General features: G+C 33.8%; 1 protein-coding gene across 2 annotated transcripts in view; it reads right to left on the bottom strand.

Annotated features, from left to right (window-relative positions):
• Con (leucine rich repeat protein connectin) overlaps positions 1 to 18,419 on the bottom strand; it is a 297,063-nt gene that overhangs the window by 181,115 nt on the left and 97,529 nt on the right. For both annotated transcript variants that reach the window (XM_073980786.1, XM_073980785.1), the window contains one exon: positions 3,052 to 4,068. In XM_073980786.1, coding sequence (XP_073836887.1) covers positions 3,052 to 4,011 — 960 coding nt within the window. In that variant the 5' untranslated portion in view covers positions 4,012 to 4,068. The remainder of the gene's footprint in view (positions 1 to 3,051; positions 4,069 to 18,419) is intronic.

Raw genomic sequence — 18,419 nt, 5'->3', positions numbered from 1 at the left:
ATAAACTCGCGATTTTTATGTTTATATTTATTGTACCTATTGGACAAGAGAATGTGGTGTAATTTCCAACAAATTCGCGAAAGTTACAGACAGTTTTTAATGACTTTGCCTGTGAGAAATGTATTTTTGTCTATAAATATTTATTCAAACAAAGCAAATTTAAAACAAGTAAGAAAAGTCTATAGTCGGGCGGAGCCAACCATGGGATACCCTATACCACTATCCCTGGACAATCGCTCTCCATGGAACTTCTTTTGAATGATTGTGAAAATTTAATTATCAAATATCAGAGATGTAATGTATAATACTTATGACCAAAACCAAAAAGTTATCTAGCATGACAAAGACATTTTTGTAGCAGGAAAGGAAAATTTAGTTCACGTAAAATGTTATAAAACCCACTTATGTAATACTACTACTTCCGTTGTTTATCCGCTACGTTATTGAAATTTTTACCAATTTCACACAAAAGATTCCGTCCATTTAACCCGCTTAGTATTATCTGATCTTCACCTTGTTTGGTACGCTTCTTCTTCATCATAAACTCAAACTTTGTTTAAAATTTTGCGGGTTATTATTTTGACCTACAGAGCCGCTACAAAATTGGTTAAAATTTTGTTTTTGGTCCATTGCATCCCCTGAACATTTCATCATCATCACCAAAAACTAATCATTTCTATTCTGGCCCGAACCCAACCTCCTTAAAAAATTTATTACAATCGGTCTATAATTGCGGCCTTAAGCTTGTTTACAATTTTTAATGGACATCGCTAAATCGCTTTATCTCGTCGAGATATGAATTTTGGCATACCAAATAAGAGGTCTAGGACGAATATTTCGTGGTGTTACATAAACTTTTGGAGAGACAATATGTAGCATGGGATAAAAATGTGGTTCTCTACACAGAACCCATTATATATTAGGCAGTAGGCCCGTTATCTAGCAAACACTTTATTGCAATTTACATCAGAGGAAAGGTCAGTAGTTTTTCCCATATGTAGGCTACTTTGCGAAATATATATGTCCTCAAGGAATTAAAATATCGACCATAAATAAAATTTTTATATTTTTCATACAAAAGTAATGGTCCATTTCACCCGCTAAAGAATATTAGATCATCATTCAAAATTGTAGGCATCTTTTTCGACCTATACTCTTACCCGTTGCAAAATTTCGTGACTATTGATGTATAATTGCGACTTCTTGCGAGTTTATTATTACACTACAAACAAATAACGGAATATATTAGGCTGTAACTCTGTTATCTGATCATGCACACCAACGTAAGTGGCATCAATTGAAAGGTCATGCGTTCCACTTTCAGGTATATCTCACTTGTCCGGAATGTCACTTCCAGGAATTAAGATATACGCTGTATATTAAAAATTTTCACAATTTTCACACAAAAGTTTTGGTCCATTTAACCTTCTAAATATTATCCGATCGCGATCTCAAATTGCAAGCTTCTCCTTTGTGATATACTCTTACCTTATTTCAAATTACGCGTTGATCGGACTATTTTTGAGACCTACGGAGCCGCCAGAAAATTGGATAAATATTATGTTTTTGGTCCATTTCACCCGCTAAATATTTCGCGATCATCACCAGTAAGAATAGGGATCTATTCTGATCTGAACCCGACCTCCATACAAAATTTCGTGACGATCGGTCCATAATTGCGACCTGGAGCGTGTTTACAATTTATAATGGACAGACGGACGGACGGACGGACGGACTGACGGACGGACACACATCTCAAAATCGCTTAATCTTGTCGAGATATGAAGATTGGTATACTACATTGGGGGTCTCCGACGAATATTTCGCGGTGTTACATGAATTTTTACCAAAACAAACTTATAATACCCTTTTCCACATTGTGGTATAGGGTATAATTATAAGTAGAAAATATACCAAAAGGGTTTTAGTAATTACAGTCGGCGCAGAAACTTTTTTCACCGAATCGATCTTAGAAACGCATTTTCATTATTAGGACAAAATTCCCCATGTGGTACTGGTGTTGTATTTTTGTAAAAAACATATGCGATTCTCACAGGCAAAGTCAACAAAAACAGCCTGTAACTTTCGCGACTTCTTTGCAAATGACCCCATATTCTTTTTTCCGGTAGGTACAAAAAATATAAACATAAAAATCACGAGTTTATAAAGGAAAAGCAAAAATTGCAATAGTATCAAAAGTTCCTAATATGCTCCAAAATGGCGCGATTTGAGAACAAATTGGTCCAGAACGCTTTGATAATGATTTTAAATTAGATTACAAAAAAATAAAAATTTTAATTAAAAGCAAATATGTTGTCATAACAGCTAAAATTAAAAAATGCATTACTGAACTTCAATGCATTTGGTGCGGAAACTTTTTTCACGATAGAGAAAAATTGACGCCGTATTTCATAATAGTTTTCCATGCTCTACACGGCTATGTGGTGGTATTTTTTTGGTTATAGCCCTAATACATATGTATGTATGTAAATAAAAACACAAAATTCATATCTATTGGAATGGGTTCAAATGTTGATGAAAAGATGGGATCTTTAACGACTTCCTTTGCATGGGCTTAAATGCTGATGAAAAGATCGGATCTTTCACGACTTCCTTTGCATGGGTTCAAACGCTGATAAAAAGATTGGATCTTTCACGACTTTGTTTAAACCAATGCAAATTTTGCTGGGTTATGCCAAAATTTTCTTTATGTTGTTGCGGAAATTACAACAAAAATATTTTTTTTATAAAGAGATTTGACATTTTATATTCGAACAGCTGGCGTGATACCACTACCTTAGTAATTGTGCCATGATTATGACTATAGTTTCCAGACAAAAAAAAATAGTTTCACACTCTCTTTATCGAATTCCAATCTTCACAACCTTTATCGAATTTTGACATTATGGATTTAATAAAATTGAGTCCCATTTACATTGTACACCATCCATATAACCTCCCTTTTACCATGGCCATTTTTATTTGCCAAATTTTCTCTAAATAAATATGCATAACATTTTTTTGTCACATCTAACTTTCTCGTTAACTTACCTCAATTTTATTATCGTCCAATTCCAGTTCTGTTAAACTCCACAGTTCAGCAAAAACAGTATCACCAATAAAGTTGATGTTATTATGTGTCAGTTTTAAAACGTTCAAATTGCCCAATCCTTTGAAAATGTTACTGGTTAACGTGGTAATTTGATTATGGGCTAAATTCAAATAGATCAAACGAACCAAATCCGAAAAGAGACCATCATGTAAATTTGTAATATTGTTATTATTCAAATTTAAACGTTCACACAAAGGCAAATTGCGGAATGCCTTGCGATCAATTTCGAAAATTTGATTATGTTCCAAATTCAAATCACGCAAACGTATATGATTGGCAAAGGCTTCCTGGTCGAGGGCGATAATCATATTGTTGGTTAAGACAATACGTTCCAACTGATGTAAATTGGCAAAGGCATAGCTTCGCACTATCTCCACCTGGGAATATTCGATGGTAATACTGGTCAAATTTTCTAAAGGTTTCAAAATATGCGTGGGTATATAGTCCAGACGTCCATGATTCTGTATGACAAATTTCAGTTCACGCAAACGAGTTTGCTGATAGAAGCGTGTCCAGGTGGTATCATTTTGCATTAAACCCTCCGAAAACACCCAACATTCAGCTTTTTGTACGGGCACATGATTCTCATCTGGTGTACAATAACACATTAATTTCATATCTCGTCGCCGTACACAAAAACCAGTATCATCAATGGGACCAGTATAGTAGGTGGATGAAGAGGAGGTAACCGATGAAACGGCGTACGGCACCGAACCACCTGACATAGAGGTTGAACCATACGCCGTGTATTGACTTATAGTTGAGTCGGAAAGACGATCGGCACGTCTTCTACCATCTTTGTCACGTGAACGAGCTTCGGCTGCATTAAATATCAGGCAGATGAATACAAAGCCCAACAAGGGCAGCGATGTTTTGTGGAGGAATTGTGATCTTAACATTTTGCAGCTAATTGTAATAGTGGTGGGTTCTGTTTATATTCTGTTGAATTTTGAAAGCTGAAAAAAATATTAAAAAATAAATTTTAATTTATTGTGAATTTTAAAGCATATGTCAAAATGCAAATAATATTTAGCTGTGTCTTTTTACGTGATAATTTGTAATAATTATTACTAATGTTTCAAAATTATTGTCAGTCGAATAGTACTTTTACATATAACTATATTTAACAAATCCACTGTGTTTCAAACTTCAATTCCATTGCATATGCATAAAATAAATCCTCATAAATAACTTTAACCCGGCAAAAGGCTATAATGTAAACAGGCTATAACGATCATACGATAAACCGTATTTTCGGTATTTTGTTGTGTTTTGGCTACATATTTAACGGAACTGCCCGTAATTTGCCATTCTCCCGATGTTATGTATTTTTAGGATTTTAACTACATTTTTTAACCGAACTACCTACCTCTTATTTGAAATTTGAGGTTACCAGTGGTCACAAAACTTTTCTAACAAAAAATTGTCAATGTGTTGGTATAGCCCCCATATAAAGCTACATCCCAATTTTCCGTTTTTAGCAAACTGTTTTGATTTAACTATCCTATTTTTACATTTGAGGCACCCTGCACATCCCACTGTTTAGTATTTTGAGGGTTTCAGCATTTATGCTACCGAGGTTATATACACTAGGGTTATGACTTTTTTACAACCTCGTATCTTTGTATAATATTTAGATGAGCTTTTACCTAAGATTAGATAAAAACTAATTTATTAGGTAATTCTATAAAAAAGTTCACGCACAAAAAGCTTTTAAAGTTTTTAAATATGAGCTTTTTTGAAATTTTTTGGAGTCACTTTAAGCACATACATAACTCAAAACTACCTTTAAAGCCACACAACATAACCAAAATTACATAAGCTTTTGTTTCTCACCAATGTTATCGCCATATCATTACATATATATCATATTATAGGATATGTAACTTTATTTCATATATCATATCATTTGAAACTGGTTTGTGCGTGATCTTTTTCAATGTTTAAATATAATAAAAAGTTGTTTTAGTTATAGGCAAAAGTTCATTCATTCATACAACAGGAAATTATTTTATGGAAAAATCTTTTTTTTATTTCATAGAATTTTTCAAAAAATATTTTAATGCGTGACCTTTTTTAATAATGTTATTTTTGGCATAAATAGGTAAAAGTCCATTTCAAGTCGCTACAGGAAATCCTTTTTGAGAAAAACTCAAAAGGTCATAACCCTAACATACATTTTCATACAGGCAAAATGTGCCTGATCGAAATAATGGTTTTAGACCCCAAGTATGTTTGGACGAATTGTGTTTCAGACAATTTGGAGTTGATTTGTCCGTCCGTCTGTCTGGCTGGTGCGCACGATTGCTCTCGAACGGATGAACCGATTTGGTCCAAAATTTGGCCGTCGTACTATTGGGCCCCATCGGTCCACTCCTTCAGGTAATTCCCCAACAAAAGTTCGAAAATGTTCGGAAAAATTTCCGAACACAAAATTTCGGAAAAGTTCAGTTTAGGACCTACTTTTGAATCGCTTTAATTTTTGTTGTAACAGCTTGTATTTCCTGCCCCCATTAAGGCAGTACAAGTTTTATCACGGGCGCGTACGTTAAATCTCGAAGGGATCTGCAGATTGGGTCCAAAATTTGGCCATAGTAATATTTTGTCCGAACTTGGTTAAAGTTCGAAGATGGGCCATATCGGTTCACTCCTTCAAGTACCTCCCTCACAAAAGTTCAATACTTTTCACTAAAATGGTGCACACTAGGGTTATGACTTTTCGTCTGTTTTTCTCAAATGTGATTTCCTGTAACACGGATGAATGAACTTTTGCCTATTAATCTTTGAAATAATATTTATTCAATTGAATTATAAAAAAGTTTACGCACAAATCGATTTTAAAAAAATATTTTTTTTTGAAAAAGTATGAAAGGAAAAAAAAAATCTCAAATATTTGGTCTGATCCAGAACTCCAAAAATCTACAACTTTTTACTATTTTCTCGACAACATAAAGGAAAAATTGTTATCGCAGTAAAAAGTTGTAGATTCTTGCAGGTTCTGGAACAGAGCAATTATTTCTCGTTGCACGAATGAATAAACTTAAGCCTACTAATAACTTAAATAATCTTTATTCCCTTCAAATACTGAAAAAGGTCATGCACAAGCCACTTTTAAAATAATTTTGTTATTTTTTTAAAAAAAAATTCAAAAAATTATTTCTTTGAAAAATGCGTTTAAGTCATTTTCATGATACTCAGAATTAAGGCCAAACCTATAAGTCTGCGTGTTGCGTGTGCGTTCAAAAATACAAAAACAAAATACATGTATTTCAAATTGAACTAAAATAATGTTTATTCCCTTCAAATATTGAAAAAGGTCTTGCATAAGTCACTTTGAAATAATTTTGTAATTTTCTTTTTTAAAAATTTAAAAAAATTATTTCTTTGAAAAATGCGTTTAAGTCATTTTTATGATACTCAGAATTAAGGCCAAACCTATAAGTCTGCGTGTTGAGTGTGCGTTCAAAAATACAAAAACAAAATACATGTATTTCAAATTGAAAAAACGGTACCACTGATTTCGATTTTAACTACATTTTCGCAAGACTGGATGTTATTTGGCGTTTATGGTTCCAGTGGTTAGAAACTTCTTCGTTAAAAATTGTGGACATAGGACCACGTTGTGGTATAGCCCCCATGTAACGGGACCGCCCGATCAAATTAACAAAAATAAAAGTAACTGAAATAAAAATAATTATTCCAGAATATTTCATAGTGGAGGGTATAAAAATTTCGGCCCAGCCGAAACGCTTTTTTACTTCTTTCTAAACTCACGTTGTTTTATTCCTGTTCAAATTGCCTTGAAGCTCTGACGCATTTGACACATTTTTTAAGGAAATTGGCTAACATTTATGTTGTGGTCCTTTCTTTTTTATTTTTACTTTTATATTTTATGACTCAATTTAAATTGCTTTATTGCTTTAACGATAGTCGTCGCCATAAGCTACTTTTCATGTAAAACGTTCACAGACAACTAAACGAAAAACGTTAACTGTTGTGTGTTGATGTTTTATTTCCACGAAAATTCTCAAACTCAATAAAATATAAAATTTAAACAGAAAATTGATAAAAAGAAATTATATCAGTCAAATTAATGTTGTGTACTTTTAAACGAATTCCAAAAAGAACTAAATAAAGTGGAAAACTTTCGAATACTTAAAATTACATTTAAAATAACCTTTGTAATAAAAAATAAATGTATGTATAAGGTTTTCGATAATAACCTTCAAACATGAATGACAAATAAAAGTTCATTACTGACGAAATATGTATATGGCGTTGTTTTGATTTTTTAATTAATGTTTATCTTCGATTTAGCATGAAACAAAAATTTCATAGAACTAATTTTTTGCACAAACAAAATTCGAAACACAGTGTAATTGAGTATTTTATATTTGATTTCTTAGACACAAATTCACAGGAACTGGCTCTAGAAACGTATAAACGTCTTCCAACTGCCTTATTTGCATAAATCGTTGAATCTGTACATCATGCTTCTTGAAAAATCTACTGCCCTTTCTCTCTTTTGTCTTTTATTTCATCAAGTCTACATTTCATGGACATTGTAAAATACTATACGATAAGAAGCAATGTGAAATATTGTGTGACGACCCATAATAAAAAACTTTGTAATAAAATACCACCAATTATTCACCATTAAAAGAAAAGAACAAGGGGACACTTTAAAGGAACTTCCAGCAATATTGCCGAGAAAAAAATCTTCAAATAGAAACAAAAAACTCTGTCTGTACTTGAGAAAGTTATTCTTTTGAATAAAAAATTACTTTGAATTTTGATAATAGTTAACACCCATAACTTTTGCTAAGGCGAAACGATTTTTCTCTTTTTTGTCTTGTGCTGACAGTCAGTTATATTTTTTATTTTATTTGACCATCCATGAGGAAGTGAAACGGTAAAACACTTAATAATATTAAAAGTTAACAATCAACACTTATTCACAGATTTCCTTCGGAATTTGATATTTTTGGTTTTTTTTTTCAGGGGATGGAGAACAACTGTTTGGTTTTTATAGGAAGTATTTACAAATTCTAAATCGTTGGCAATTAAAGAAGTTAGCGGAAAGTAAGTAAAAGAAGACCTTTTGAACCATTATGTTAGGAAGCATGGACTTGCCGACGAAAAACATTATGTCGCAGTAAACCGGACCACAGGAAGTACTTTCCGGAAAAAAACTGCAAACCATCCTCGAATAGCACTTATACTGTACTTAAGCAAAAATGTTGAACTTTTGTGAGGAAGGTACCCGAAGATGTCTGTTTAGAAGACATTTTACAATGTGCAAAGTTTCGATCAAATCATATACTCAATTCGTCAGATATTTAATTTGGTGTCAGCAGAGTTATTTACAGATTTTGGGACATTGTACTGTCAGAAAATGTGGAGCGAGCCCAACATACAAAGGTCACTAGAAAACTATCTGGCCTAGCCAACACGCAATGTTGCCCAGGCGTCATTTGACATTTCTTCTTTTTTTTTGGAAAGTTCGACAGTTTTTAGCCTAACCCTCCTCAGGACAGTTTGACATACGACAGTGACTTTAAAAAACCACTTTACAAAAAAAAAAATTGAAGTTTCTTGTGGACATTTTCATACGATAATTTTTCGCAACATTCGACGTGGATAATCACGGCAAGAGTGATTACATTAAATCTTTATATGTCGATAAGCGACCATCCTATAGCACAATGTTGGCCACGATTAATGAATACAATAGTGGTCGACACTCGCCAAAAAAAAAAAAACGATGTTCGTGAGGGTTGCCCAAAAACGGGCGTTGTGCCAGAAAAAAATTAAGACATGCGTGAACGGATAATGCAAGATCGCGAGATAAATGCACCCTTGGTCATTTATTCCAACAACTAACATTTGATATTGCAGAACACATGGCGCAAAAATGGGGTATTCCTCGTTGGATCCAGTGTTGATCGGTGTAAAAAATTTCGAAAAAATAAGATCGCGGTGCTTTAAATTATGTTTATAAGATGAATCAAGGCGACGAATCATGAAACTATGTGTATCAACCCAAAAATAGCAGCAATCGCCAGAAGATGCTATAAAAGCGTTCAAAAACCATGTTTTGGAGGTGTCTCAATCAAACCTATAAAACAACCCATCACGTATTCGTATGTCAAACTGTCCTGAGTACGCTAGGCTAAAAACTGTCAAACTGTCCAAAAATATTGTCAAAAGACGCCTGACGACACAGAGTGCTGCCTAGGCCAGATATTTTTAGTGACCCTCGTACTGCAAATAATTTCAGGACGATCCGAGAAGTGTTGCTAAACTGCACTGCCAAAAATTTGTGTTGGATGTAACCGTAGGAGTGGATCGATACATTCCATGTAAGAACATACAAAGTTTGGATTTAATCGAGTTCTCTCTTCGAGAGTTATCGTGCGCATAATTTTAGCCAAACATTTTGAGCTTTTGTTTGGGAAAAATATTACGAACTCCAACATTTGGACCAAATCGATTAATCTGTTCGAGAGCTATATTGCGCTCCAACCAAGATAAACAGACTGTCACGGCTAAATCCAAATAAAATTGTCTGAAACGGATTTCGTCCAAACACACTCACGGTGCTCTTGGAGCAATTTTAAGTGGAAGGTTCTTACACCTGGGAAGTTTTTTGGGGATTCTGAGACTGCAATGTTCATAGATGAGAAAAATTTTAGGTTTTTATGATTTTGCTTGGAAACCGCAAGTCCTATAGAAATGGGACAACAGAAAATATTGTAGCTATGAAAATTCTGTACAAGATTAAACTTTATAACAACTATTGAGGTTTTACGGTTATTGAGATATAGAAGTTCAAATTGGGACAATATACTGACTGTATAGCCTTCAATTTTAACTTATATACCTCAATAACGGTAAGACCTACGTAGTTATCATAAAGTTTAATCTTGTAGAGAATTTTCATAGCTACAATATTTTCTTTTGTGCCATTTCGATAGGACTTGCGGTTTCCAAGCAAAATCATGAAAATCTAAACAACCACTAAATATGTCAACATGAACCGCGATTTATTTAAAAAGCGCTCCGGAGATTTTTTGATTCTTTGATTTTTCTCGTCTATGAACATTGTAGTTTCAGAATCCGCAAAAACTTCTCAGGTGTAAGCACATTCCATTTAAAGTTGCTTCAAGAGCACCGTGCACTTAGTGTTTGAAACCATTATTTCGATGAGGCACATACTTGGAAATGGCACGTCCTATCGAAATGGGACTAAATAAAATAGTGTAGAGAATTGTCATAGCTACAACATTCTCTTTAGTCCCATTTCCATATGACTTGCCGTTTCCAAGCAAAATTGTGAATACCTAAAAAAGCCCTAAAAATGTGAATTTTAACCGCGGCTTATTTAAAAATATTTCTAGCGATTTTTTTCTTGTTTTGAAAATTTTCTCATCTATGAACATTGCTGTTTCAGAATCCTCAAAAACTCTTCAGGTGTAAGCGTTTTTCATTTAAAGTTAGTTAAGGGGTTATGGCCACTTAAAATTTTTACAAAATCGAAATTTTTTTATTGAATCATTTTAAAGTTTTTTATTTTTCTCATCTATGAACATTGTCGTTTCAGAATCCACAAAAACTTCCCAGGTGTAAGCACCTTCCATTCAATGTTGGTTCAGGCGCACCGAAGACCATATTCTAAGCTGATCTTTGTCTGGAAGCAATATAACTAGGCCCAAAGTTTGGACTAGGCCCATAGTTGTGGGGGAGGTTCGTGAAGAAGTGGAATAATATTGTCAATTTTGGAACGTAAACTTAGTTTGGGCAAAATATTACGAGATCTAAAATCTGCACCAAATCGGTTGATCGATTCGAAAGTTATCGAGCGCAGACAGACGGACATGACTCAAAATTGTATTCAACGGATTTCATCCAAACATAATTGGAGTCTAATAGCCCATTTAAATATGACTTCATTAGCCGGATTTAGCACATTATCAGGTTTTATTTGCTAAATCCAGCCACAATCTACCAGATTTCCCATACAAAAATAAATCCTCGTATTGAGGGGATTTGTTTTAAATCTGGCATAAATCCTCGTATACAACTCTGTTTTTTGCAACATGTTGCTAGAAAATACAAAAAGTTGCAAGCTTTCACAAGAAACAAGGTAGATGCATCGGTAAATTGCTACCCTAAAAATAATTTAAAATGTAAAAATTGGAAACATGGCGGAAAAATTAAATTTGTTTTGATGTACAAAGTTGATTTTAATCAACCAAGACTAATATTTATGATGTCTAAACGATAAAATAATTCGTTTATTTATTTTAGATGGGCAAACAGCGATAAAATAATTCTTTATTTGATCTTTAGTTAGCATTAGTAGCATAATGCGCTAACATTTTCAGTATTAAACAATACATTTGTAATTTACGTATGTTTTTTGAGTCGAATTCAATTTACAAAAAATTCTTTTGACGTTTCAAATTCGATCAGATGGGCTGATGCATCTACCTTTCTAATTGTGCTATGAACAAAAATCAGCTGACTGCCATATAAATCCTCCAAAATGTATATATAAATGCAATGAGATTTGTACTGGATTTATTAAATCCAGTCGAGGATTTATGGCTAGTCTAAATGAGCTATAACACCGTGATTTCGATGAGACACATTTTGGTCATATCAACGTTACAATTATCTATACCCTTTGAGGGTATGCCTAAAGGCTGGGATGTAAACAGTTCCTTTCCGAAATATAAATGTAACCATACTAACATACGAATACACATTTGCCACATCTACAAACAACACTGCATTGATTGTCATATGATATTTTAAACAATTTGTCATTTTCTGCTGTTGCCTTCAGAAATGCTGACATTTATCAAACAGGGGCACAAAACATAACCACAATGAGGCAAACAAATAACTGGGTTAAGCCTTTACTTTTGTCAGCACATCAACGTTGTTATCATCATCGTTGTCATCAGCGAAATAAATATCAATCAAACGAACAAAACAAAATGAAAGTAAAAGGTAAAGTAAACAAAACAAAAACCAAACGATTCAGTAGTCAGTATATCTTCATTATGATAATTTCAAGATATTAGGAATATTTGAGGTTTATATTGCGGTTTATAATTTTGTATTTGTATTGACATTAATTTCTTATGCTCAATCAACTGGTCACAGCAGTCAGAGACGTTTAAACTATTTCGATTTTGAAAAGAAATGTCGGTTCTATTTGTTGCTTAATGATTACATTTTTCTATGAACATATACATATATGTATACGTACAGTTGAAATCATTTGAAAGAAAATAATGAGGGTAGACTAATTACTCTATAGCTAGAAGGCTATATCAACCCTCTACGAAGCTTTCAATCGAGATTGTTTGGATGTGAAAGTTTTTTTGTACGTAATAGCTTAAATGTCCGTTTACTGATAAAACGCTTGAAAATGTGGCGGCTAAGCGGTTTCGTTAGACACATTAGGGCAAAGTCAATATTTTATTACAGAAAGAATTTTTCTAGGACTATAGAAGCCATAAATTCAATACTGGCTATGAGTATTGTCCAGTATATATCTTAGTTCCCATTTCATATAAAAACAAGTAAGAAAAGTCTATAGTCGGACGGAGCCGACCATGGGATACCCTATACCACTATCCCTGGACAATCGCTCTCCACGGAACTTCTTTTCAATGATTGTGAAAATTTAATTATCAAATATTTGAGATGTAATGTATAATACTTATGACCAAAACCAAAAAGTTATCTAGCATGACAAAGACATTTTTGTAGCAGGAAAGGAAAATTTAGTTCACACAAACTAAAATGTAATGAAACCCACTTATTTGTACTACTAAATTTTTACCAATTTCACACAAAAGTTTCAGTCCATTTAACCCGCTAAGTATTATCTGACCTTCACGTTGGTTTGTACGCTTCTTCTTCATCATAAACTCAAACTTTGTTTACAATTTTGCGGGTTATTATTTTGACCTACAGAGCCGCTACAAAATTGGTTAATTTTTTTTCTATTCTGGCCCGAACCCAACCTCCTTAAAAAATTCGTTACAATCGGTCCATAATTGCGCCTTAAGCTTGTTTACAATTTTAAAAAGGACGGACACACATCGCTAACTCGCTTTATGTCGTCGAGATATGAATTTCGGCATACCAAATAAGGGGTCTAGGACGAATGTTTCGTGGTGTTACATAAACTTTTGGAGAGACAATATGTATCATGGGATAAAAATGTGGTTCTCTACACAGAACCCATTATATAGTAGGCAGTAGGCCCGTTAACTAGCAAACACTTTATTGCAATTTACATCAGAGGAAAGGTCAGTAGTTTTTTTTCCATATGTAGGCTACTTTGCGAAATATATATGTCCTCAAGGAATTAAAATATCGACAAAAAATAAAATTTTTATATTTTTCATACAAAAGTAATGGTCCATTTCACCCGCTAAAGTATATTAGATCATCATTCAAAATTGTAGGCATCTTTTTCGACCTACACTCTTACCCGGTGCAAAATTTCGTGACTATTGATGTATAATTGCGACTTCTAGCGAGTTTATTATTACAACACTAACAAATAACGGAATATATTAGGCTGTAACTCTGTTATCTGATCATGCACACCAACGTAATTGGCATCAATTGAAAGTTCGAGCATTCCACTTTTAAGTATATCTCACTTGTCCGGAATGCCACTTCCAGGAATTAAGATATATGCTGTATATTAAAAATTTTCACAATTTTCACACAAAAGTTTTGGTCCATTTAACCCTCTAAATATTATCCGATCGCCATCTCAAATTGCAAGCTTCTTCTTTGTGATATACTCTTACCTTATTTAAAATTACGCGTTGATCGGACTATTATTGAAACCTACAGAGCCGCTAGAAAATTGGCTAAATATTATGTTTTTGGTCCATTTCACCCGCTAAATATTTCACGATCATCACCAATAAGAATAGGGATCTATTCTGATCTGAACCCGACCTCCATACAAAATTTCGTGACGATCGGTCCATAATTGCGGCTTGGAGCGTGTTTACAATTTATAATGGACAGACGGACGGACGGACGGACACACATCTCAAAATCGCTTTATCTCGCCGAGATATGAAGATTGGTATACCACATTGGGGGTCTCCGACGAATATTTCGCGGTGTTACATGAATTTTTACCAAAACAAACTTATAATACCCTTTTCCACATTGTGGTATAGGGTATAATGATGGCTATACCTAAAGTTTATAACAATAGGGAACCATAAATGCCAATGTACAGCCAAGTTAGACAGAAAATGTAGATGAAAACGTTAAAACACTTGAAGATGAGCTATACCCTTATATGGGGTATATAACAAAAGGTGGGCCTGTGCCCGCAATTTTTGGTGGAGTAGTTTCTTGACCATTGGGAACCCTACACCACATGTGGTGACATGCAAAAGGAAGTGAGAAAGACCCATAACTCCTTTGAAGACCCATAACTCCTTCTTGATCAGGGTAAAATTCTGAGTCGACTTAACCTGTCCGTCCGTCTGTTGAAATCAAGATACTGCTCGCAATTTTTAAGATATAGCTTTGTAATTTGGTATAGACATTTTTATTACTCCTAGACTGTTTGGAATAGTAAATTGGTTATATCGGTATAGGCCCCACAGAATGATACAACCCGATTTTCGGTATTTTGACGGTTTTCGCCTCATTTTTACGCCGAAATAGGTGAGATTTGGTACTTAGAATTTTGAAGGTTGTGGCCACAATAATCCACCGAAATGACTGAAATTTGGTATTTCTTCATTTGGGGTGTTAAACGTTCCATATGAAATTTGTCGGTATAGGTCCACGCATTCATATAGCCCCCACATGACGAACCACCCGATTTTAGAACGAACCTCCAGAAGGTTGCGGCCTCAATATTCCACCAAAATGGCTGAAATTTGGTATTTGGTCTTCATTTTGGGTATTTAACGTTCCATATGAAATTTGTCGGTATAGGTCCACGTCTTCATATAGCTTTCATAGAACGGTACCTCCCGATTTTCGGTATTGTGAAGTTATTAGCCTTATTATCACAACGAAATGGCTGAAATTTGGTATTTAGTCCTTGTTGGAGGTAAAAGCTTTTCTGACTGAAATTCGTAGGTATAGGTACACGTTTCGATGTAGCATTCATAAAGCGGTTCCTCCCGATTTTCGTAATTCTGACGGCTGTGACGTCAATATCCGACCGGAATGACTGAAATTTATTATTTAGTCTTCCATGGGAATATTTTAAAAACCCATGGAAGACTAAATAATAAATGTCAGTCATTTCAGTGGTATATTGACGTCTTCCTATAACCCCCACAAAAGCGTACCTCTTGATTTTCGGTATGTTGAAGGTTTTACCGAAATATCGGAAATTTTGCATTTAGTCTTCTTTGAGTCTAAAAACGTTCAGCCAGAATTTTGTAGGTATAGATCGACGTTTTGATACAGACCCCATAGAACAGTACCTCCCGAGTTTTGAAGGTTAGCCACATTGTTTTACCAAACTTTCTGAAATATGGTATTTAGGCTCCTTCATAAACGAAAGAAAACGAATTGTTCCATTCTACTTTAATACAACTCGTGGTAGAGGGTATAACAAGTTCAGCCTGGCCGAACTTAACACCTTACTTGTTCTTACTTGTTTTTCATGATATTTCTCTTTTATTATAAAGTTTGAACGTTGACACTATATCATTTAAATGACCTGCACGCGAACTGTTGCAAACATTTGCTCTTTTGAGGTAATTTTCCACCACTATTTGACATATATTGGGCGGTATCTCAGCCATAACTTGACGAATGTTGGTTTTTAAGTGCTCAAGAGTTGAAGGTTCATCTACATAAACACGGTCTTTTGGGTAACCCCCTAAAAAAGTCTAATGGAGCTTCTACACGGTATGTTTTATACATGTTATGCATAGCACCTGCCACAGTTTTTTCGTTCATATGTAATTTCTTCTGCACAGCAAAATTTTATTTTTTATTCGTTTTCTGTTGTTTTTCTTTTTTATATTGCGAACAAAAAACATCTGTTTTCCTTTTGTTGTACAGGCGGGAATAGAGCGCGTTCTATTCGTAAGAAATGCATATGTATACCCAAACCATTTTGATGCTTAAAAATATTTTTATGGTTCACACCGTGTGTATAAAATTCAGATTTGTTAAAAGTGACACTAGTTATGCGTAAAACATATAAAGGTGTTAAATCGCATGATCTTGTTTGCCAGTTGATATCGCCACGACAAGATATTGCGGCCAGGAAATGTCTTTTGCAATAAAGCCATATGCGCTCGAGTTGTGTGATAGGTGACACCGTCTTTTTGAAGCAATATATTCTTCAAGTCGTATTCTTCAATAGCAGACAAAAAAGTCGGATATCATATTGACGGTGACAGTCATTCCATTGTCGTTTTCGAAGAGGTAAGGTAATATCACTCCAAGTAGTGATTTTCTCTGGATTTAATGACCTCTCTTCAATTACTTGAGAATTCTCCGAACACCAAATTCAAATTATATTGAAATCGATTCCGATTTGGATATAACCCCCATATACATATTCGCCAGATTTGAGGTATTTTGTGCACCAAACAAAAATCCTGTCCAATGTTCATAAAATTTTCTGTCGGTTTCATGTATTGCACTCACCAAAAATCGTAAAATAGGGCCCTGAGCTATATATCAAGAGCCAAGAGCTGATGGAGAAAAACGGCTTCCGGATTTGAAAAACCTCGACAATTTCAGTAAGAAATGGAAAAACATTCGCATGAAAAAGAAAACTTGTTTAATTTTGTTAACCAGTGTTATTTAATTATGCAAATGTAAACATTCAATAGCAATAGTATAGTATGTTTATAAGTACGTACATATGTATTTCATTCAATGAAAAAGTTTTTTATATATTCAATATATAATCCACCTAAACTCTAACCTGTGCAACTGCTACATACATATGTATTAATGTTTGAAATTGCACACTCAGTTTTATAACTGTCTGCATGCGTTTTTTCATTCACATGAACTGTTGAAACCCGTTTTTTTCTTTTTATTTCCATTGATGATTTAGAATATAAAAATATATAATGTGTTCTTTTATACCATTGAAACGTAGTAGTTCTTTTATGTAGGCTTTTTTCTATGTATGTGTGTATATGTATTTGGTTTTTTTATTTTTGTTATTTGTTACAAATACAAATGATCTTCATACTTTGGTATGTATTTATCATTCATGGCAGACTGTTCTTGTGTCGGATTTCATATATCAAAGGATGATGAACAAGGAAACCGCAAATAAAACAGAACGAAGTACCTATCATGAAGTTTTGTCTATACACGTGGAGTCAAACATACAAAATAACAACAAACATTGAACAAAATTTCAGAATAGTGTTCTTGTGTAGGTAAATAATGTACAATATTTTTAATAATTTCTTTGCACTATATTAATGGCAGGATTTTCTAAAAACACAGTCAACGTGGCTTTATTTAATATGGATTAAGGATATAAAAATTTGTAACTTTTTTAAGCAAAATAATCTAACGAAAAATAACGTTATTTTTCATAGAAATTTGGTTTCAGACCATTTTTGAGGTACATCACAATGGCGTACTTTCTCAACCTCGTATCTTAAAAAAATTTTTTTGAGGAGAGATAAAAAACTATAATTTTTGAATACATCTAGGGTTTTGGAAAAAGTTTTAAGGAAATTTTTAGAAAGTTTGGTACAAATAATTTCCTAATAATTGCATTCAAACATTTCCTAAAACCCCAATGTGTTCCGAAATTATCCCTTTTTATCTCTCTTCAAAAATTTTATTTTTTAAGATACCAGGATGAGAAATTAAGCATCGATATAACATTTTTATTAAAAAAAAAATCGAAATTCTGGGGCATCTAACACCCTGCTACGAACCTCAATTGTTACAGCATCCATCCATCTTGCGCAGATGGGAATAAAAACCCATGCTAAGAAAAAATGCCTAAAACATTATTTTTGTTTAGGCTAAAACAACAAAGTAATAAAAAACACATACACCAATAACTGCAGTTTTAGTTTCGTCGATGTGGTGGTGGTGGTGCCGGCCTCTTTTGTTTGTCTACAGCAAATGTAGCAATAACCTATTGAAAGTACATTACAAAATAATACTCCTTTTGATTATAAAAATCCATCAGTAGCGGCAACAACAATTGCAGTATAGCATCAGGAAACAAATTAAAAATAACAAAAAAAAATTAAAGAAAACAAAGGTAAACACAAAAACACAACAAAGG

This window comes from Musca autumnalis, unplaced genomic scaffold (genome assembly GCF_047663935.1).
Source record: "Musca autumnalis isolate F117 unplaced genomic scaffold, ASM4766393v1 scaffold_4, whole genome shotgun sequence".
NCBI classification, from domain to species: domain Eukaryota; kingdom Metazoa; phylum Arthropoda; class Insecta; order Diptera; family Muscidae; genus Musca; species Musca autumnalis.
The sequence above is the reverse complement of the archived record's forward strand: the minus strand, read 5'-3'. Positions and strand labels throughout refer to the sequence as shown.